General features: G+C 34.9%; 2 protein-coding genes across 3 annotated transcripts in view; one reads left to right on the forward strand and one right to left on the reverse strand.

Moving 5' to 3' along the window:
• spock1 (SPARC (osteonectin), cwcv and kazal like domains proteoglycan 1) overlaps positions 1-24,934 on the reverse strand; it is a 266,667-nt gene that overhangs the window by 164,361 nt on the left and 77,372 nt on the right.
• The window catches only part of si:dkey-201i24.3 (golgin subfamily A member 6-like protein 7), a 306,654-nt gene that overhangs the window by 50,265 nt on the left and 231,455 nt on the right, over positions 1-24,934 (forward strand). The window contains exon 1 of one of the 2 annotated variants that reach the window (XM_051127695.1): positions 20,293-20,343. The exons of the other annotated variant lie outside the window; for it this stretch is intronic. Coding sequence (XP_050983652.1) covers positions 20,320-20,343 — 24 coding nt within the window. The 5' untranslated portion in view covers positions 20,293-20,319. Of the gene's footprint in view, positions 1-20,292; positions 20,344-24,934 lie in introns of those variants that run through there. 2 annotated transcript variants of the gene reach the window in all.

Consider the following 24,934-nt stretch of genomic DNA (forward strand, 5'->3'; position numbering starts at 1 on the left):
TGATGCTGAAAACAGTTGTGCCGGTTAATTTTATTTATTTATTTATTTATTTTTGTAGAAATAGTGATACAGCGATACCATTCAAATTTGGGAATGAATAAAAAAACAACAACAACAACAACATCAATACTTTAATTCATACTTTTTTAAAGAAATCCTGAAAAACAACTCCCATGATTCCACACGCAATCACGGCGTCATCAAACTACACCTTTGTTTCTTCATTTGTTTTGAATATGCGCCTTCTAGCGGTGAAAACTTACACATTATGCCTTTAAAGTTACAATCACCAAACTCGGGTCAGTCCTTTAAACTGGTCTGACTTGGTGTGCTGTATTGTTTCTAACTGATCTGATACGTTTTTCAGAAACCAGACTATCAAAACCACCAAAAATCTCATAGACTTTCATTGACAATATTGGCTCATATACAATGAGACTTGTGGTGTACAGTATGTTGGGTTATTAGACCACCAGCTGGTTTTAAAGGGGTCATCGGATGCTAAGTTCACTTTTTCATGTTGTTTGAACATTAATGTGTGTTGGCAGTGTATGTACAAATCTACCCTATAATGATAAAAATCCATGCAGTGGTTTTTAATTAATCTGTAAAAATAATATTCCTTTTTTCAAATTGAGCCATTCTCAGATGCCTGTCGGTGTGCCGTCACACCCACAGAGGCCGCTCCCATGATAGTTAATTTGACATGAGCGTCTTACCTAAGATCAGTCCAACCTCCATGTTTTGATGAAAGAGCAGGGATGTAAGTTAGACACAATTTGAATGATTGAGGTGTTGTGTTGCATTGCTGGATGTAAATATGAACATAGTGGTTGTCATTTACTCCTGACATCCGAGCTGCTGAAGATGCAGTGGATTATGTTTGTTTGTGAAGGGAATCCGCCTCCCGATCTACATATATCCGTCTATGTTTGTGCAAATCATTCGTGATCCAGCTTCACTTACAGCAGAAGTGAGTTTAAGGTGTTTTTTTTTTTATGAATCTTTGCGATCGCCTTTCCTAATAATGTTCTAGCTAGCAAGTTTAGTGGCTAAACGCGGCTAAAGTAAACAGGCTCGTCTCTCCGCAGAGAGAAGAGAGGGGCGGGGCCAGCAGAGCTCATTTGCATTTAAAGCAGCCTCGACCAGAATGGGATGATTTTTGCAGAGCTGATTTTGGCAAGGTAAAAAGGGTGTTGTTTTACACTACCACTGAGAATTTTTAAAGTATATTATAGACTTTTCATTAAGACCCTAAAGAATCATATCAACTTAGGTTTTTTACTGATTCAGCTGGTTTTAGCTGGTTGTTAACAGTTTTTTTGTGAACAGCACGTTAATCATGCAAGAAGCATGCTAACAACATGCTAACGGCACTAACAACATGCTAACAATATAAATCATGCCAGAAAATGCTAAAAACGTGCCAGCAACATGTTAATCATGTTAAAAACATCTGTATATTTCATTCAAATATACATTTTTTACATTATATGCATTCTTTCAACTAGCAATAAGAGTGCAGTACTGTCAACACTGCACAGAATTCAACTCAGTTTCATCCAAAAAGCTGGAAAATTATGAAATGTCACCTTCCAAACATGCTGTGATTTTGTTAGACTATTTTAGCTACAATAGATAAACAGGAATACTGTGAAACTGTAAATACATAAACAATGCCTATATTTTTCTATGCATAACATCATTCTTCTAGTCATCAGTGTCACATGATCCTTCAGAAGTCATTCCAGTATGCTGATTTTCTTCTCAAGAAACATTCATGATTATTATTAGTGCTGAAAACAGTTGTGCTGCTTTATATTTTTTGTGGAACTGTGATGTGTTTTATTTTTCTGGATTCTTAAATGAATAGAAGGTTCAAAAGCATTTGAAATAGGCTTGTTGTCTACAGTAGTCAACATTTGAAGTGGATCAAAAAAGTTCATCAAAGTTGTCCTAATACAAGAATGGGTATTGCTTTGGTTGTTTTGGACAACTTTGATGATGCACTCCAAATGTTGACTACTATAGTAACCCAACATACACCATAAGTCTCACTGTATATGATTAAAAATTGTCAAAGAAATTGGATTTTTGCTGGTTTTGATAGGTCTGATTCATGAAAACCATATATTGGATCAGTTAGAAAAAAAATACAGCACACCAAATCAGACCAGTTTGAAGAACTGACCGGAGTCAAGTTTTCAGCGCTAGAAGGTGCATATTCAAAACAAATGAAGAAACAAAGGCGCAGTTTGATAACGCCGTGAATAAGTGTGGAATAGTGGGAGTGGTTTTTCAGAATTTTATTTTTCAGGATTTTTTGATAAATAGAAAGTTCAAAAGAACCGCATTCATTTAAAATAGGAATTTTTTGTAACATTATAAATGTCTTTACCGTCACTTTTGATCAATTTAATGCATCCTTGATGAATTAAAGTATTATTGTTATTATTTTGTTTTAATCATACCCAAATTTTTAATGGTATCACTGTATCACCATTTCCAAAAAATAAATAAATAAATAAATAAATAAATAAATAAATAAATAAAGCAGCACAACTGTTTTCAACGTCAGAAATGTTTCTTGAGCAGCAAATCAGCATATCAGAATGATTTCTGAAGGATCATGTGACACTGAAGACTAAAGTAATGATGCTGAAAATTCAGCTTTGCATCACAGAAATAAATTACATTTCACAATATATTCACACAGAAAACAGTTACTTTAAATTGAAATAATATTTCACAATATTACTATTTTTACTGTATTTTTGATCAAATAAATGCAGCTTTGGTGAGCAGAAGAAATGTCTTTTAATTATTCCTTTATTATTCCTTTATATTATTTTTAATTATTCCTTTATTTATTTATGAGTGTGATTACACATTTAAACTTAAAAGTATGTTTGGCCAGCAGTAACCAGAGCCATTTTTCCGCATATCTGCTGCTGTGTGAGTCTTGATGTGTCCAGATAAGCGGTCAGTGTGACCTGTAACACGCTCCACTTTCTGCTCATTACAGCTCTTTAATAACCAGATGATACTGAAATTAGCCAAATTCATCAGAGCTGGAACGGCCTGTCCTCCAGACTCCTGACACCAACTGATTATTCAACTCATTTAGCCATTTGAACAGCTTGCAACCAACTCCCATTGGGCGTCTGACTTGAATACTAGAGTTAACATTAGTCATATCATTTACTCACCTCACATCATCCCAAACCTGCAGAACTTTCTTTCCTCAGTGGAACACAAAAGAAGTTGTTTAGCTGAATATGTACATCGCACTTTACCTAAAGACAGTGAATGTGCTGTCAAGCTCCAAAAAAGCACCATAAGAGTAGTTCTCATGACTACAAAGCAGAAGCAGCAGCACACGTGTCATATGGACTGCTGTTAATGGGGCTTTTTTGTCATTGTTGCAGCTCGACAGCACCATATGCTTTCATATAATACAGCAGTCTGGACATTCGGCCTCTGATCTGCTTTTGTGTCTGCTAGAAGAAAAGAAAGTCATGCAGGTTTGGAACGACATGAGGGCGAGCAAATGATGACAGAACGTTAGTTTCTGGATGAACTATCCATTTAACAGAACAAAGCTGGAGAAGCTGGATCAGAGCTGCTGGTGTCAGGCTGCAGGCTTTGGTCTCCGTATCTGCACAGAGCCAATCAGGCAGAAGAACTCTTATCGGCTCCTCCAGCGAACACACACTTCACCTTCACATCACACACGCACACTAGAGATTTCTGTAGATCTGACTCTCATCAATACGTTTCTGTGTGTGCTGGAGAGAATAAGGTGTGGAAAAGATTCCTATTTTAGCCCTGATAGAACCTCATTAATTGTAAGACTGTGTGTGCTAGGTCTGCACGACTTGGGGAAAAATATAATAATTTTCCTGATAAAAAGAAAATGTGCTTGAAATGTAAAATTTATGCTTATTAGCTGCTCTAAAAACATACAGCTGAAGTAAAAATTTTACATACACCTTGTAGAATCTGCAAAATGTTAATTATTTTACCAAAATAAGAGGGATTATACAAAATGCATGTTATTTTTTGTTTAGTACTGACCTGAATAAGATATTTCCCATAAAAGATGTTTACATAAAGTCCACAAGAGAAAATAATGGTCAAATTTTTAAAAATGACCCTGTTCAAAAGTTTACATACACTTGATTCTTAATACTGTGTTGTTGAATGATCCACAGCTGTTTTTTTGTTTAGTGATTGTTGTTCATGAGTCCCTTGTTTGTCCTGAACAGTTAAACTGCCTGCTGTTCTTCAGAAAAATCATTCAGGTCCAACAAATTATTTGGTTTTTCAGCATTTTTGTGTATTTGAACCCTTTCCAACAATGGCTGTATGATTTTGAGATCCATCTTTTCACACTGAGGACAAACTGAGGGACTCATATGCAACCATTACAGAAGGTTCAAACACTCACTGATGCTTCAGAAGGAAAAACGACGCATTAAGAGCCGGGGGTGAAAACTTTTGAACAGAATGAAGATGTGAACATTTTTCTTATTTCGCCTAAATATCACATTTTTTTTCATTTACACAGCAAAAAATGCTTTTCTTAGATTTCTTCTTTCTGGCTAAAATATCTAAAAAATTTTAAATCAAGAAGGATTTTCTAGACAAGCGAAAATTATTGTCTTGTTTTCAGAACAAGACATCAAATTTAATTTTTTTGCTTAGAACAAGCAAAATAATCTGCCAGTGGGGTAAGCAAAATAATCTTAATTCAAGCAGAAAACAAGATTATTTTGCTTACCCCATTGGCAGATTATTTTGCTTGTTTCAAGCAAAAACTTAATTTTGACTTGTTTTTTCTGAAAACAAATCCTTCTTGATTTTAGAATTTTTAGATATTTTGGCTGGAAACAAGAAAAAATATAAGTAAGAAAAGCATTTTTTGCAATGCAGTGTGTGTGTTTTTAATTAAAAAAAAAGAATTGGTATATTATAAACATTATTAATAAAAAATGAGGTCAAAAGTTTATATACAAGTTGCAGAATCTGCAAAATGTTAATTATTTTACCAAAATAAGAGGGATCATACAAAATGCATGTTATTTTTTATTTAGTACTGACCTGAATAAGATATTTCACATAAAAGACGTTTACATATAGTCCACAAAAAAAATAATAGTCGAATTTATAAAAATGACCCGGTTCAAAAGTTTACATACACTTGATTCTTAATACTGTGTTGTTACCTGAATGATCCACGGCTGTGTTTTTTTGTTTAGTGATAGTTGTTAAAGAGTCCCTTGTTTGTCCTGAACAGTTAAACTGCCTATTGTTCTTGAGAAAAATTCTTGAGGTCCCACAAATTCTTTGGTGTTTCAGCATTTTTTGTATTTTTGAGCCCTTTCTAACAATGACTGTATGATTTTGAGATCCATCTTTTCACTTGTGCAACTATTACAAAAAGTTAAAACGCTTACTGATGTCTCAGAAGGAAACATGATGCTTTAAGAGCTGGGGGAACATTCTGTTCAAAAGTTTTCACCCCCAGCTCTTAATGCATCGTATTTCCTTCTGGAGCATCAGTGAGCGTTTGAACCTCCCGTAATAGTTGCATATGAGTCCCTCAGTTTGTCCTCAGTGCGAAAAGATGGGTCTCAAAATCATACAGTCATTGCTGGAAAGGGTTCAAATATACAAAAATGCTGAAAAAACGAAGAATTTGTGGGATGTGAAGGATTTTTCTGAAGAACAGCAGGCAGTTTAACTGTTCAGGACGAACAAGGGACTCATGAACAACTATCACTAAACAAATAAAACAACAACAACAACAACAGCTATGAACACAGTATTAATAATCAAGTATGTAAACTTTTGAACAGGGTCATTTTTATAAATTCAGCTATTATTTTTTCTTGTGGACTATATGTAAACATCTTTTATGTGAAATATCTTATTCAGGTCAGTACTAAACAAAAAAATAACATGCATTTTGTATGATCCCTCTTATCTTGGTAAACTAATTAACATTTTAACAATTAACAATTAACAAGGTGTATGTAAACTTTTGACCTCAACTGTATTTCATATTGATATTTTTGCATGAAAAGTGATACAATTTATTTTTCAGGATTCTTTGACTAACGGAATTCTGCAAAATGCAACAGTGTTACAACATGCAAAATTGTTGTTTTTTTTTCTAACCTTTTAAATGTCTTTACTCTCACTTTAGTTTAATTTTAATGCATCTTTGATTAATTTTTCTGACCCTAAACGTCCTGCAAACTAAACTGATCACAAGTGACAGTAAAGACATTTATGTCACAAAATATTTCTATTTTAACTAAATGTTGTTCTTTTAAACTTTCTATTTCATCTAACAATCCTGAAAAATAGTTTCACAGTTTCCACAAAAATCGTCGTGCTCAAGAAGCGTCAGAAATGCTTCTTGAGCAGCAAATCAGCATATCAGAATGATTTCTGAAGGATCATGTGACACTGAAGACTGGAGTAATGATGCTGAAAATTCAGCTTTGATCACAGGAATAAATTACATTTAAAAATATATTCAAACAGAAAACAGTTATTTTAAGTTCTAATAATTAGTTTTTGATTAAATAAATGCAGCACTGATGGGCAGAAGACACTTCTTTCAAAAACATTAAAAATCATACCGATTCCAAACTGGCAGTGACCGGTAGTGTAAACAAGGAAAATGTACGAACGCAGCAAGCGTTTACAGGACAGAAAGTCCATATAAAGCCCCAACCATGATAGGAAAACAAGTGTTTGTGTGTGGTGCTCAAGCTCATTCGTTTCAATTCATCTAAGAGCTTCAGAACGCATCAGGCAGGAATTACCAGCGAAATATCTGCTATGAAACATTGATATGACATCTGATATCAGGATAACACCTGCTTCTTATTACCACAACAGAGGCCCAAAGATCACACTCACACACACACACGTACGGATGGAAACCTGAAGGACCTTAGAGAGCAGACAATGAGAGACGAGATTAGAAAATATAAAGAGACTAGATAAGATGGAGAATAGGAGAGACTGAACAGATCCATGAATAGGATGCTGAAGAGCATGTAAATGATGGTCTTTGTGAGAGAATCGATCGTGTGCGTTTTCTGTCTTACGGGACACAGCTGAAAATGAACCATCGTGAAGAAGACAAAGAGAAAGAAAACAGCTGCCTGTGGATTTTTCTCTCTGTTGGCATTGGCACTGTAAATATCCGTTCATATAATCACTTTAAATAGCGCAGCGGTAATGTCCTCCTCACATCCCAACCAGGCTGTTATCTTTCCGGTAAGAAGCACTTTGTCTGTCTACAAACGAACACAAGCAAGCTTTTAGCGCATCACGCTGTAACATAAACCACACAAACCTCAATGTGTGAGGGAACATCTTAGTCCAACAGCAACCAGGATTTTATTAGACCAAGACCTCGTTACAGCTAGAATTACATGCGTCTCAGGTGATCTGATCACTAGTGGCTTGACATTTGTAGTGTAAGTATTGATGTGTCTGGATGGGACAAGAGCAAAGGAGTTCCTGCTAACCAAACACACAATCCCTCTGCCAAAACAAGAGTGGGTTACACAGTTGTAACAGAATCAACCAACTGTAGACCTTCAGTACACAACCAACAAACAGTACACAATAAAAAAAAAAAAAGCCCATAAACTCCTGACACTATAACTTATAAACAGTTTTGGGGAAAGTTACTTTTAAAAGTAATGTGTTACAATTTTGTGTTACTCCCTGAAAAAGTAACTTTTTATGGAAAGTAATGTGTTATGTTACTTTTGTGTTACTTTTTAAATCTGGGCAGGCCTTGCTTCTTTATTTTTAATATAAAACAATTCTAATGTAAAAGCCCTTTTACACCAAGTAAAATGAATTCACCTCAGGCTGAAAGAAAAGTACATTTTTTGCAGGAGATCACTCTTCAGCTTTAAAAAATGAAGCACAAATGTTAGTTTATCTGAAGTAATTTTTGCTTATTAGTATGGTTGAATTGCATCATCGAAGGTCAGCAGCAAAGACACTGGTTAATAAAATGGGATTAAACACATAAAAGATGTTTTATTTAACATATGTAATTATTGCAGAGTTGCATCATATTCAGAATTTGTATTTCATTGCATTTTTATTCATTTTGATGAATGCTGAACCTGTTTTTTGTGAGTGAGATGTATTAATGCATGCTCACATTTAGTCTAAAATACAGTAACATCATGTTTATTCCCAATTTCCTGACAGGAGATTTGTCAATCAATAAAAGGGGAAAAAACTAACTGGCATTACTTATTTGAAAAAGCAACTCAAAAGTAATTTGTTACTTTACTAGTTACTTGAAAAAAGTAATATTTTTACGTAACTCACATTACTTGTAATGTGTTACCCCCAACAATGCTTATAAATGTTAGAAATGTATTGCTGAAAACACTATGTAGTACTGTTGAACAGTTTTTCACCATCTTTGTGTTCAGGATTTTTGGGTGGGCCTGAAATCATGTCTCAATGATGCACTGGACCCACTGAGCATGGGTCCTCCACTAACACTATAACACCACTTGTGCATTAGCATTAGTGGTTCCCCTGCTCAATCTCCAGTTACTGTCATTACTGTTAATTACTACAGCCTCCAGTTTGTTTGCTGGCTATGCCTTTATCACGTTAATGCGTATTACCCGGTTGTGATAATTTACAAAACATTTGTATTTGACAGTTGAAAGAGGCACAGCTTTCCCACGAGTGGGTGTGGCTTCAGTGCAGACGGTGGACACGCCCCCAGTATTGAAAGCAGAGAATACTGCTTATTTTGATTTTGATACCTGATTTTACTTATCATTCACATTTTTCTGTGGTGTGACAAACACGTTTGGGCCATTCCACCGAATGGGTACCATTTCTGTCCCCAGGACATAACATGTACAAATATGCATGAAAATTAACTATAAAATGCATTTTATTATTCTGCTAAGTCAGCTATTTTAATTTTAATATTAAAAACTACCTAAAACACTGAAATATAGCATTTATGCATGTCTCCAGTGTCTAACGCTACATTTTAACATGAAATATAATGTTTAAAATCCTTCAGAAATCATTTTTATTTTGCATTTTGTGTACCTCCATATCCCATCTGTGATTTAAATACATTTATTTCAAAATTAATTAATAATAGTTTAGATAAAATACACATTGTAGTCATGTCTCCAGGTTTTTACTCAGTCCTGTTACCATAACACATTTCCTCTAAAAAACAGAAAAATTCCACAAGACACATTTTCAGCATAATATTGCAACATCTGGATCTTCTGAGGGCAATGAAATGACCGAAAGCATGTGGTCTTATTTTCTTTTCTGTATATTTGATGATATTATAACTGTGGCTGCGAGTGTCATTATAAATATCTTGTCCTGTTACCTGAATTATTTCTTAGATGTTACCTGTTTATTAAAAAAAATAATAATAAAATCTTTGATGAGTCACTATAATTTGCGGAGTATTCTCATAATATTAGCAAGTACTCCATGTGGCTGTATGTATTTACCAATTTTATCCTAAAATCGCAATCCTGTTACCTTCAGTCCTGTTACTCATTTACTTATATATCCTATAGTCATCTATAGTAACTGAGTAACAGTACCAGGAATGAGTGTTTTATTAATGTAAATATTAGACTACAGCCATATTAATCTAGATAGATTTGAAAATGCATTTTAGGAACACTGATTATGCTGTATATCATCAACAAAAAATAGTTCCAAATAAGCGCTGTTTCATTTATGAACGTTTCTGAACAAATCTAGTGAGTCATTGATTCAATGTCCCAGAAAAGAATCACTTTTCAAACGAATCGACATACAACTCTAGTCCTAGGAGCCCACTCCTCTGCACATTTTGTATGTTTCCGAATCTGACGCACTCAGTTCAGTTCATGGATCTTCCTCCTAACAAGCTGATGATTTGAGTCAGGTGTGTTAAATAAGGGAGACATACAAAATGTGCAGAGCAGTGGGCCTCGAGGACTGGAGTTGAGAACCACTAATTTAAATAATTTAAATTTCTAAATTCAAAACTTTCTATTTAAAACAATAATCTCATAACATTGTTACTATGAAATGCATTAATACCACCTTGCCATGCAAAGATGAATTGTTGGTGCTGATATTATTTAACTGGTGACTCATTCTTCCTGACTGTATCTTGTTATTTTAATTAAATGTATTGTTTAATTAAATTGTTGATAAAAGTTTATACAACTACATTTTTTGGCACAAAAGATGACATACATTTAATAAAGTTGGCATTACAAAAGTAAAAAAAAAATCAATTTCTGTCATTGATCAGATCGATCGTATTACAATTATTATTGTTATTATTATTATTATTTTAGTGCTCCTGAAAAGAAATGTAATGTTACCTTTTAAAAACTAATTGCAAAGTGTAAACTATTAAATATAATCTACAAATCATGCAATACTGTACCACTAAATGAGAAGTGTTTTGAGGCCTTGGCTAATCAGGTCAATGAGAGACAATTACTAATCATTCTCATTTTTTCTGGCCAGAACTGCAGGTGCCCGTCTTAAAAAGAAGGTTTAAAGAAATTATGAAATAATTGGTTAATGAATGTTATTATGGATCATAAAGGGATTTATAATTAAATACATCTGAATCAATATTATAAAATACTGGATTTGTTTAAAAATACAGCATTTTGTGCAGCATGTTTTTTTATATCATTAATACATTATTATAGATTCTGTTGATATTTTTTAAATGTAAGATTTCATTTTTATATTTTCATTAAATTTTAGTTAAAGTTTTTTTGTAATTCTTTTAGTGTTTTTATATTAAGTTTCAGTTTTTAGTTTGTTTTTTTTGTAGTTTCTCGGCAGCATTTTTATATTTTATTTCTGTTAATGTTGATTTTAATGTTCATTTTATTTCAAGTAATGAAAACATTTTGTTTTGTTTTTTTTTTTGTTTTTTTTTTTTTTTTGTTTTTTTTTTTTAATTATTATTATTATTATTATTGATTTTAGTTTTAGACTCTAAGAAATGCTGGGTTAAATCAACCTAATTTGGGTTATTTTGGAAACCCAACGCTGGGTCAAATACAGACAAGTGTTGGGTTATTTTAACCCAGCTGGTTGGGTTAAATGTTTGACCCAACATGCTGGGTTGTTTAATTAACTTAAATGTTGATTGGAAAAATACTATTAATGGCTAAAAGTGAACCAAAAATAGTTTGAAAATTAAAAAGCAGTCAGAATTACTAAAGGCAGCAGTAATGATCAAAAGATGGACATTTTTTAATAAGTGAAAACACACATGGAATGCAAGACAAATTGAATTACACAGCATAATTTTTAATATTGCACAGGAATATTTGTAGCAATACGCAAAAATACATTGTGTGGGTCAAAATTATAAATTTTTCTTTTATGCCAAAAATCATTAAGATATTAAGTAAAGATCATGTAAATTTCTCAAAACTTAATTTCTGATTAGTAAAATGCATTGCTAATAACTTCATCTGGACAATTTTAAAGGTGATTTTCTCATTATTTAGATTTATTTGAACCCTCAGATTCCAGATTTTCAAATAGCTGTATCTCATCCAAATATTGCCTTAGTCTAACAGACCATACATCAATGGAAAGCTTATTTATTCAGCTTTCATATGATGTATAAATCATATCATATCATTTATAAAAATGGACCCTTATGACTGGTTTGTCGTCCAGGGACACCTATAACATTTAAAACCAACATTTTAATTAACCAAAATAGTTATTTTGTCAGAGGGAGAGAAACGGTCATATAGCTCTAGCGGTCAGTGAGATTGACCCAGCCACTAACTTGCTGGTTACCAAACACAACAGGTTCAACCCAGCATTTTTGTAGTGTGCATAAATAGCCCTGTCTTATTCTTCACTTATACTGTTAGACTGACAAAAGTTATGATATTAAACAAAATTCAAGCAATATTATTTAATCTAAATTATATCAGTAGATAAATAGTTGTGTGTAGCTCCCTATATGTGTGCTATGCCATTTTTTTCAAGTGTTTGTTCACAGATCAGGTCAGAAAAACCTTGATGGAACAAAGTAGAGAACAGCTCACACATTACTAAACTACATGCATGCACTATAATTGTACTTAATTTCATACTATAGCGCTGACATTGTCCGTCAGCACGACTGCCCTTAAAACCATCTGCACTATGTGTCAACCAATCAGCGCACAGAAAGCAATGGGTGGGGTTTTCCCCAGAGCTCTCATTAGAAACAATACTGCTGCTGTTTGCTGTTGAGACGGAGACACACTTTCTGTTTTTCTGCATTATTAACTCTCTTACTAGCTTCTAAGCCTGTTCATCTTTTCACAGACTAACACATTCATCTGTACCCCCACACACAAACACTGCAAATGAGACTGAGCACCTCATATGCTTCTGTTTGAACTATTATAGGCTCATATAAAGGAGACAGAGGAGAGAGAAGCACCACTAATAAAGCATCTGTGCATGTCACTCTCACGCAAATGCACCTAAAAATCACAAGACTGTATACCGCCTACTATATATCTATATAAGACAGCAATTAGTGCTTCATTCTCTTTTTGTTGTGATGCAACACTAGATGTTTTAATTGGCTCCGGTGATGTCATCCCTGTTAGCGCCTGCTTTCACAGCCTAATGGGGTCTGATGACGTGTGGTCATCTTAGGTCGTAATTGGGCAGGTGTGTGTTTGAAACGAGAGGACTGCGCCGGTTTATTAAATGCAGGATTTGTAGCGAGGCCGTGCAGCAGGAAAGCGTGTGACTGGAGGTTTTTAATGAGTCAGGTCAAGAGTGTGCGTGTGTGTGTGCAGATATTTGTAAATGTGTGATCTCTGGCCCTGTGCTGTGGTAATGAGATGCAGTTGTTATCTTGATATTAGAGTTTTAGTGAAGATGTTGTATCCGTGTTTAATACAGCAATAAGCTACTTGAGGCCACATACTAAAGTAATAGTTCAACTAAGTAGAGCCCTGCACCGGCATCAAATGTAGGCTCTAGCCTGGCCCTTGTCCGACACCTTATCAGAATTCTCAGCCTGAGCCTGACCTGAGCCTGTCTTTGAAGCATTTTTTGTTTGTTAAATATAAGTTTTTGTTTTTTAAAGTAATGGCCAAGCGGCCAACGGAAGACTGATCAGTGTGTTTGATCAATTTTGCCTTCTCAAATCATTACGATTTGCCTACATAAAATCCATAGATATAAAACAGTTCAAGTATAAATGAATGTTAGTTTAAATGTTAAACCTAGATAAATGTGCGCTATTAGGTGCATATCCATTTGTGCAGAGAGCGGAAGCTAAAGAACACAGAGGTGCCAGCGCAATCACTTGCATTTTTTTTCAGTGGAAACAATTTAAAATGTGATTTTGGCTCATAAAGGTAAGAGAAATACATCATTCGGAACTGTAAAAGGTCTTTTATTTGTGTGCAATCACAATATCAACAAAACATTGCAAACGGTGCTTTTATAAAATAAAGAAAACAAACACGATGTGCTTTCTGTCATCTAGCAGGAACGCTTCATATAAATGAACCAAAACTCAGCGAATACATACCTCACAGACATGATAAATATATCTATAGAAAGGTTTAAATTATTACTTACTTGTGAAGCAACGAGAATACTTTTTGTAAAAAAAAATAAAAATAAAAATAATCACCGTAGCACCATTTTGACGAATATCCGCTGGACGCAAACAGCGTGCGCAGTTCTCTGTCAGACGCTTCACACGGATATGCTGTTTTCACTCAAATCAAAGTGTAAAGAACTTAAGACGTATCCGCGCGGTGAGGCTGAGAGACCAGCAGACGCAGTTTGCGTCCAGCGGATATTAGGGACTTTAAGCAACAGCTTCCAATGGAACGGCTACGATGACCAGAAGTAGGCTGCAACCCCACCGTAGCAGAGAACGTAAAAAAAAAAAAAAGTAACTAGGTGCTGTTGCCAACAGCAGACATATCTTTGTACAAATGAAAACATCGTTAAAAATTGGCTTAAGTTTAAAACATATCAACACAGATTAAATGAAAGACTAATGGTAGAATCGTATACTGATGGAATTACAGTGGTATATACTATAAACTGTAACATTTATCTACCTAATCTGTGACGTTGTAAAGACTACGGCAAAATGGCTGTTCTCCCGTAGTCGACGGCTGAGTAGAACGTCAAGTAGCAGCAGTTAAAGTTGCCGTTGCCGTTCCATCAGTGGCTGCTGCTTAAAGTCCCTATTCTTCAAAATCGCGCTACGGGCAATGCAGATGAGACGAATTGTTGAATAAAGTCGTTATTTTTATTTTCTTTGTGTACAAAAAGTATTCTCGTTGCTTCATAAAATTCAGATTGAACCACTGATGGCAGATGGACTATTTTGAGGATGCCTTTCATACGTTTTGGGTCTTGACAGAGGTATTTACTTGGCAGTCAATGGGACAGTGACAAACCTCCCGGTTTTCATCTAAAATATCTTAAAGTGTGCTCAGAAGACGAACGAAGCTTTTACGGGTTTGGAACGACATGGGGGTAAGTGATTAATGACAAAATCATTTCATTTTGGGGTGGAGTAACCCTTTAACGAAATAAAACAAATTGAAAACAAAAACTTTCATTATGTAATCTGTAAAGATGCATTTCTCTCTAAAGGCCCGTCCAAAGAGGAGATGGCGAGTCAGGATCGGCAACTTCATCCCTGCGACACTGACTCAGAAAACACTAGTTTATTAATAAATAATTTTAAGATCTCCTTACTATTTTCCCCCTGACACCGGTGCTTTTCGGCAAGCTTTAGCCTATTGTGTGCACTTGAACGCGGAAATGTTCCAGCTGCGCTGAAGGCGCACTCGCTGCTGCTGACAGAGACACTAAAGGCCTTCCGAGCCGGTCTCAAAAGTGAAAGCGAAAGTGAAGTATCGTGTTGTTCTCGTGGAATCACTATAATAGGTGGATGTCTAAAATATAAAAATAGAAAGAGATGCCTAAAACAGGCCCAAAGCCGGGCCCACGTCTGAAATATGACGTATATATATATATATATGACGGGCTCGGGCTGAAATGCAGGGCTCTACAACTAAGAATAAAAACTCACTTACTCATGTCAGACTTTCATTGAGTGGATTACCTATTTGCCTTCTGAAGATGTAACACACCAGGTTTTTTCTATATGATGCCAAATGACATGCATGCACATGAATATGAATATGCATGCATGTGTGTTAAGCACAATTACAGTAGCAGTCATATGTGTGTGTCACACTGTTAGCTGTAGCAGTGAAAGCCTGACAGGATGTTGTGCACGACAGTGAGAACTCTATTACCACACAGACACGCACTCTTCACACTCACTCTGTGCCACTTGAGAGATGGAAGTAATTCGGAGTGCCGGAGAGCCGCAGACGCAGAGATGAGCTCTTTCTCCTGCTCTATAAACTGAGAGTGATGACCTGTCTCTGCCTTCCACTTCAAAACAAACTCACAAGTTCAGGCCCACCTGAGACCCGCCACCCCTGTGTATGTGCGTTCGGATGCAATGTAACACACACAGCGACTGGAGACAGCAGCAGCAGGACGCTTAACATTATGCAACAGAGATACTCGTCAGTTAATGCAAAACATCTAAAAGTGTCTCTGACTGCACTAAGTGCATTTATATTCAATGAAGTAAGCATTTTTCAGAGTTCGAATTAGAATGTTGTCATATATATTTTTTTACTGTGTGTGTGTGTGTAATCACTTTATAGTATTTAATCAGTTTAAATAAAACAAAAGTAAAAAAAAGAGGTTTATGTTTTTTATATGCCTTGCAGACAAACAGACAGACAGATTTCTAGACAAGGGGTAGAAAAAACCCCTCCGTTTCCCAGCATGCCAGTAATTCAGTAAATTACACTTCTTGTCATTCCAATTCAAATTCCAATTCAACTGGAGGGCAAAACATATAACTGCAGCGCAGACCTGCCAATTTTCAATCTGTTTCAAGCCACGAATATTTAGATCACCTCTAAAAAGAAGAAAAACAAAGATGTGTGAATAAACCGCAAGTTCTGCCAATCACCAAAAACAGCTGGACATTTAAAACATTTACCAAGAAAAACGCTTAATGCATCATAGCGTATTAAGACAGTGATATTAAAAAGCTGTTGAGCCCATACGTAAAATAAATTGCAAAATTGCACACATAGGCTAGTGATATTCAAGGACAAATTCAGTATATACTTTATTAATAAAACATGCAGGCGAGCAGATGAACCCAGAATATAAAGTTTCATGCTTCATGTTTTCCTATATGGTTTCTCATAATAAAGAAAACCTGTAACATCAAACTTCATATTCTGGGTTAATCTGCTTGCCTGTATGTTTTATTAATGTGCATATTGAATTTAGTCTTCCAAAATCACTGTCTTAATGCATTCAGGCATTTTAAGTATTCACTTTATAATGGTTTTTATATGGGAAGAAAAAAGAAAAAGATTCTTACAATAACCTTTATATGTTAGTGTGAAAGTCTTGTTCCAAAAAATAAAATAAAATAAAAAAATCAAACAAAAGAATTGCTTTACATACACCTTGCATAATCTGCAAAATGTTAATTAACCAAAATGAGACAGATGATAGAAAATGCATGTTATTTTTTATTTAGCACTGACCTGAGTAAGATATTTTACATAAAAGACGTTTACATATAATCCACAAGAGAAAATAATAGTTGAATTTATAAAAATGACCCTGTTCAAAAGTTTTCACACACTTGATTCTTAATACTGTGTTGTTACCTGAATGATCCACAGGTGTTTTGTTGTTGTTGTTGTTGTTGTTTAGTGAAAGTTGTTCATGAGTCCCTTGTTTGTCCTGAACAGTTAAACTGCCTGCTCTTCTTTAGAAAAATCCTTCAGGTCCCACAGATTCATATTACAGAAGTTTCAAACACTCACTGATGCTCCAGAAGAAAAAATGATGAATTAAGACCCAGGGGGTGAAAACTTTTTGAATTTGAAGATCAGGGTAAATTTAACTTATTTAGCCTTCTTCTATAAGTATCTTATGTAGCTTCTGAAGGGCAGCACTAAATAAAATAATAAAATGATATTTAAGCAAAATAATGTACACATCTTCATTCTGTTCAAAAGTTTTCACCCCTGGCTCTTGAGTGAGTGTTTGAAACTTCTGTAATATGAAAAGATAGAGCTCAAAATCATACAGTCATTGTTGGAAATGGTTCAAATACACAAAAATGGTGAAAAACCAAAGAACTTGTGGGAACAGCAGGCAGTTTAACTGTTCAGGACAAACAAGGGACTCATAAACAACTATCACTAAACAAAAAAAGAGCTGTGGAGGGGTAACAACACAGTAAGAAACGGGTTCATTTTTTATAAATTCAACTATTATTTTCTCTTGTGGACTATATGTAAACGTCTTTTATGTGAAATATCTTATTCAGGTCAGAACTAAATAAAAAATAACATGCATTTTGTATGATCTATCTTATTTAGCTTAAATGATTAACATTTTGCAGATTCTGCAAGGTGTATGTACACTTTTGACACCAACTGTATGTACAGGCAAGCAGATGAACCTAGAATATGAAGTTTCTGCATAATATTAAATTTAGTTATTCAATAGCACTAAATTAATGCATCAAGCCACTTCAAGCATGTTCTTTTAGAATGTTTTATGAGAAAATGCTTAACAAGCACTTTAGTGTAACGTGAATTTGCTATGAATGGCACCAGTTATAACTACAAAAGCCTTGATTGTTTATATCATCACAAAATAGCTCCAGTCTGCTAAATGCAACTACAAGCCATGAAGATATTAAGATATTATAAACATTAAAATGAAGATTTTCTGTAAAGTTCAATGTGATTTAAAAAAAAAAGAGACATTTCACCAAAACAACACACTCCAGCTGTAAGGCATCAAATGAATAAACCATCATTTTTAGTGAAGGATAAGTACCTGGAAAAGCGTCTGGCCTCTCAGACGGCTCTCAGGCTTTTGATTGGCTATGAGAGGTTTGTGTGACTTTAGAGAGCGCCGGACGTAATTACCCTAAATGAACCAAACCCTCTTAATCAACACGAGAGCCACCAATCACCGAGCTGTAATTGGAAATGCTGGAGTGTGCGTTAGCAACTGTATCTTTGGAAAACACATGGCTCATAGCGTCTAATTAATAATTTACACCTTTGCGACTTTGTTCTTTAATCCTTCACGACACTGTGACGGCCGCGCAGTGAAAATATCACAGCGGGAGAGGTTCACAAGGCCGTCAAAAGCGCTGACATCTTCATGTAAGCCTTACAAACCTTACATGCACACATGATCCCGGGGACAGATCGGAGGAAAGCATCCTTTCATCTGGGAGAGACTCCGATCGGAGGAGTTTCTCCTGCCGGCGCTGCCGTGACAGCCGGCGCAACATCGCAGCCGCAACCAGCACAACAAACGCTCGACAATGAGACGCCTGACAACAATGGAGCGCCGCAGGAGACTAATTGAAACTGTCCATCAGGTGAATCGAATTAACATGATCTCAGTAAAAAACCAAATACGCGTGTGATAGTTTAAAAACACATCCTTCAGAGATGAACGTCAGCCCTACAGGAAATAATTGCCATAATAATTAATAACAGAAGATCATTTCAGTAAAAAAGCAAGACACTTCACATTTTGCCAATGCAATCAACAATACAGACACTTGTAATTTTAACAGTAAAAACCTGGTTACGTCAAGTTATTATACAGTGAGAAACTGTAATAGATCTAACATGACATTTCATGTAATTTTACAGTAAGACATTTCATAATTTAAAAGTGATTTTTTTTTTTTATTGCAATAAGTGTTTCCTTTTCTTCTTCATATTATTTTTTTATCAGGTAGATTAGGTTTTTTGTTTTTCGCCCTGTCCTACTTTTTTGAACCGGAGTACACAGATGAAGAACTAACCATGCGTGATCTGTCCAATGTGATTATGTAATGTGTCATCGACACATATCACAAAGCTAGTGCAAGATAAAGCATTTGTGGTTAAAAAGTATGTACATTTTCATATTTTTTAGAAAATGACTGATTGTTTTGTTAGACAAGATCCTCATTCCTTGGCTGGGATCTTGTAGAGGCCTCCGAAGCCCTTGTGCGACCTTTTGGACATTTTTGTCCTTTTCAGTTTTGTTTTGTTTTAAATAATTTTGCCCGTGTTATTGCCAGCTGCATAAATTTTGGCACAGGTGTGTATTTTTATTGGAAGTTTACTATATCACCCCCATTTCCTTTGATAAATCTATTTTGCACTACTTACAAAAAATAATTCCTCTCAGGACCTTAAGGACAAAAATGTCCCCATTGAAACCCATTAAAACTGCAATTTATAATCGCAGTGCCATTTAACTGCAAAATGATGCATTTTTTGTTAACAGGCTTTTATTCTGTTGGCAAGACTTTAAAATTATTTGTTTGATTATTTTTTACCAGATGGTGCCATTTTTTTTCAGGTTCGGCCTATAAAGCAAATACATGCTTTATTGCTGTTTTTTGCTTTGCATATTATAGAGCCAATTGGATAAATAATGCAGCTATAATTGTGTGAGTGTGTTGTATGGATGTCAGAGTGTGGTTTGTATGTGTACTAAAAAAGAAATTGTGTATGTGCGTGTGTGTGCGCTTGTAATATTTGGAAGAGGAAAAACTCTACTGCAAATTACAAAGCCAACCAATGTGTGCACCAGCAGAGTTTTGCTGGCATCTAATGGGGAATATCTGGCACTGCGTCCAAACAAAATCTTACTGAAAGCTCATTTTTTGAGATATCAACCTCAAATTTGGAACACAGCTTGTTTAGATTTATGGCTTTGATTTTCCTGCAAGAGTTCAAAATGTTTCATAAACTATAGATTTTATATAAAATATTGTTCATAAAGCATTTTCATAAACTTAACGTTTATAATGTTTTTTTTTTTGTTTCTACTTCAACAATAATCTGCCATGGGTCTTCTTTAAAATGAGACCAAACTTAAAGGAGAAGTCCAGTTCCAAAACAAAGATAGACATATAATGTACTCACCGCCTTGTCATCCAAGATGTTCATGTTGTAAAGAAATTATGTTTTTTGAGGCATTTTTCTCCATATAATGGACTGATATGGTGCCCCGATTTTGAACTTCCAAAATGCAGTTTAAATGAGAAGAGAAATGCTGAAATGTTTTCCTCAAAAACCATAATTTCTTTACAACTGAAGAAAGAAAGACATGAACATCTTGGATGACAAGGGGGTGAGTAAATTATTTGTAAATTGTTGTTCTGGAAGTGGACTTCTCCTTTAAGTCTGTGCTCCCAAGCTCCAATTTTTATGACAGTTTTTTGACATGAACATTTTTGTCCACTAACTTTTTTTTTTTATTGACGCACAAGTCAATAAAAAGTCAAGTCAAGACGAGTTAGAGTCTACTATGGCCATGTACACACTGCAACTAAATTCGGTTGTCAGTTCACCTTTTACTTCTTAATCAAGTTCTGTACACACATAATTCACTAAAATATGGGAGTGACAACCGCATTCGACTACCACATTAATTCCAGAAAAATACAGGTAGTGAAATTCTAATTCTAATTCTAATACAGAAATTCTACACAGTGTATAAGGAACTGAAGTTAACTAGTCGTTAATGATGGATTTAAACATGCATCAGCAATGTGTCTTTGTCTGTTTGTGAGATGCAAGAGAAAAACAGTGAAAGAAGGTTAACCTTAGCACATTTTGACGGGGGGCTCACGAGTCCTGCAGTAAAGTGTCAGTGTTGCCAGATCTTCATAGGAAAAAAAACAAAAAACAAAAAAAACAACAAACAATAACAAGCCCAAAAAAACCCCACTAAAACACCCAAATGCTTTGTTTTTAAAAAAATCATATATCTCATATCCACAACAGACCACTTTATTAACTCCATAAAGTGTCTAGCTTTATGAGTTCAGACCAAACATGTCTAAAAGCGCTTGTAAATATGAGGACATGGCAACACTGCAAGACAGCGCTCTCTCAAGCAGCCTCCCAAGAATAAACAAACCACAGGACGTCTATCAGCAATAGTTTAGTTAAAATTGACAGACAAAAAAGTGTGTTTTTAAGATTTTGAGAGACCTGCTTTCAACTGTGCTGTGTCTCTGCCCACTGATACCCAAATGCAGAAAACTAAAACATAATCATGTGTTTGCATGTGTTGCCATATTTTGCATAAAGTTGTTACTGAAATTCAATCAACGTGATTTGATATATGCCTTTTATTCTACCTTATCATACCTTTTATAGTTTATTGTTATCATCACTATTGGGTACTCAGGTGTCCCTATTCCTAGTTTCTGTGCTGTTGCTAGGTTATTGCTAGGGCTGTAAGGTGGTTCATTCTGGGTGGTTGCACAGGGCATTTTGCTATTTTGAATTATAGCATTTGTTTACTAGCATAAATCAAAATACTGAAGTGTGTGCAGTTGTTTGTAAGAAAAAAAAAAAACTGGAGGGCTGATGAAGTGTGTGTGTTTGAGTGAGATCTGAATGAGTTATCTGAGATTAACATTCAAAACATGCCATCTCCACATTTATGAATTCACCTGAGCACTTTAATTCCATATGCTGAATAATTGCAGTCAGACACACACACACACAGAGAGAGAGAGAGAGAGAGAGAGAGAGAGAGAGATGATGGGATTGAAAGCAGGATGACAGGTTAAGGTGGATGTTGGTGTAAATGGATGAATTCTCTCCTGCCGAGAGAACACTTTTTTCATGTTATTAATATCGTGTTGTAATATCTGCTCCAGCTCAACAACATGAACAGCATTTGACATTTGCTTCACTATTGCAACACATTTAATGAGCTTTGTTTACAAGCGCCTGACAACATTAGAAAGAACTGTGTAAATGCCAAATGACTCAGCTGAATACAATAACTATTTATTAAATGTGCTGCAAAAAATTTGAAGTATGTTTTATAAGAAAGTACTATTTCATTCTTCTACTTTAAAACTTCAATTTAATTCAGTTTGTTACTGCTTCATAATTAAATATTTAATAAAAAAAAAAAACAGTAAATGCAGCGTAAATGCATTCAAGCCACCTCTGGGCTGCATTAAACACTATGTATATGTCTAAATGCACATTTTGTGCCACCTTGCAATGTAAAGATGGATTTCGGTACAGATTAAAAAAAAATCACACCTCTAGCTCAACAACAATTCAAATGGCAACAATTTATGAAAACTCAATAATTGCATGAATTTGTGTAAAGTTCATTGTATTTATGCAATCTTAAAGGTGACATATCACGCACAGACACAGTTAAGCATTGCTAACTTGACAACGGAGCCTTTCCATTATCATAATAAAATACAGTCAGGCAAACATATGGAAAAAACACACTACTTAATCGTTATCACTGTACTGCTGTGATATTATGCCAGACGATTTGTTTTATGTGGATATTGGAATGCGAATGAAGTACAAAACCAGATTTACATCATAAATATTATTTTGGCATTCAAATACATCTCGAATATGGAAACATTTGGATTTGTGTCATATGAGAGACCCAACGTTAGTTTCAGTTTCGCTTTAGACTAAATGAATGCAAGCATTCTGACTTGCTTCTTACATTTTTCATTCTTGTTCTTTTCTGAATACTGTTAAATTGAAATGATTTTTTGTGGAGTGAGGGGAACATAAAATAGCCTAGCCTATGTTTATAGTGTTTGTAAACATTTCAGCAAAAGTCTGTTTCTGAATGTAATAATAAAATGTGACTTACTGTTATAGGCCCAGTGTTAATTTCGTCACCGAAGACGACGACGAAAAATATTCGTTAACAAACATTTTTTCTGTGACAAAGATGAGACATTGACAAGCTAACACTAATTTCTGATGATAAAAAGTATGACGAAATTTATGCCGCCTCTTTGTTAACAAGACGAGACGGGACGAAAATGTTATTTGAGGACTACCGGAAATTGAAAATACATCCTGTAGGCTAACTGTCCTCTTTCAAAATGTGCGTCTCTGTCATTAGACTGCAATTGGATAAGGGGCGTTTGTATGTCTAGTCTCAGTATGGCAGCCGCAATGGAAAGACAGGAAACGCAAATCTGCGATCTGAAACAATAGCCTCAGCACCTGAAGGGTTAGGGATAGAGTCACCAAATGTCCCGTTTCCCGGTAGTCACAAGTCATTGTCAATTAACTTAAAGTTAGTGGCGGGATAGGCGGATTCACGCTGACATACAAACACCAGAAGTGCTCTCTCATGTGCGATCAGTTCTCAAATGCACACACAGTAGTCCAAATGTCTATTGAGTTGAGTATCTCACATAAATTATGTAAGTTATGTAAGTGAATGTAAACAGGTGGGTAAAAAGTGAATGTGTCAGTATTACATGCATGCATCTTAAAGGGACAGCATTCCTAATCTGTCATTAATGTTCACCAACAAAAGATGTTGAATAAATGTATAGCCTACATGGTAATTAAACTTACTGTATCTAAAAAATGAGTTTAATTTGTATGTCCTGTGTATTTGTCTTATTGTGCCTCTTTATATATATATATGTATATAAACAACTATAATTATAATATTTATATAATAATAAGCAAAAGCACAGTACAAGTATAATGATAAGTGTTCCTTTTGCCATACTGTTAGAGGGACAGTTCACCCAAAAATGAAAATTGTCATAATTTATTCAAGTTTTTCCAAATTCAATCCTTGATTCAAATTTATCATAAGCTTTGATTTGGTCTAAATAATTAATTAATTAATGATTATTTTTGTTTGAAGACTACAATAGCTACCAAAAGAAATGTTGGTAACTTCAGTTAGACTAGAAGTAATGATTAAAAGTTGACAAAAATGCAATGACTTTTCATCGACTAAAACTAGACTAAAACTATGAAAGACTCAAATGATTAAAATGTGTCCAAGACTATTAAGCATTTTAGTCTCAAGATAAAGACTAAGACTAAATCAAAAATGCCTGTCAAAATTAACACTGTACAGGCCTACGTGATTTCTCTTTTTTTGTCTCTCTCTTTCAAAAATGCAACTTTATTTTATTTTAACCATCCAGCAAACGTTTTAAAATATTTTGATAAATTACTGAAAAAAAAAAAAAAAAAAAATTCTAACCTTTTAAACCGTTTAACTGAATGTATTAATTGGTCAAAATTCTTCCTGTCAGTTAACGGGTAACCGGTTAAAATGAGCATCCCTAGTTAGCTCAAACCCTAAGCAAACACACCTGAACCAGCTAATCAACGTCTTACTAGGTATACTTGAAACTTCCAGGCAAGTTGGAGCTAAACTCTGCAGGACACCGGCCCTCCAAGATCAAGTTCGGTGACCCCTGGTTTAAGTTGTATAATTGGGTCCCCGGTGCATCTACCAACCTAGAAAATGTGAAAAAGGATGACCCAGTAACTTTGTTTGGGTAAGCCTTTTTCTGCAAGCATGTGAAAAAAGGAGCTGCTCAGATTTCCCACCCCCTGTGACGTAGAAAGGGTATCTTATAATAATATTATCGCTCCCTAATCTGCACGTTTCCATCCACATTTTGTTTTCGCAAGCAACAACGGTGTACCAATTCTAAAGCAATGGCAAAACTTCAAGCAAAGCATGATAACTGTTCTGTCTTTGGCTGCACAGACGAGTACAGAACACTATTTAGAGTCCAAACCTCAGAGGAGACAAGAAAGCAGTGGATTTATTGATTTATTTACTGTAAATTATGCTGCTGCCACACAAATCTAATATAAACATGCAATTTCTTTTCCAGCTGTTTATTTTCACTGACATAACTGATTGTTTTTGTAACTCATGTGTT

Source organism: Labeo rohita, chromosome 14, assembly GCF_022985175.1.
Source record: "Labeo rohita strain BAU-BD-2019 chromosome 14, IGBB_LRoh.1.0, whole genome shotgun sequence".
NCBI classification, from domain to species: domain Eukaryota; kingdom Metazoa; phylum Chordata; class Actinopteri; order Cypriniformes; family Cyprinidae; genus Labeo; species Labeo rohita.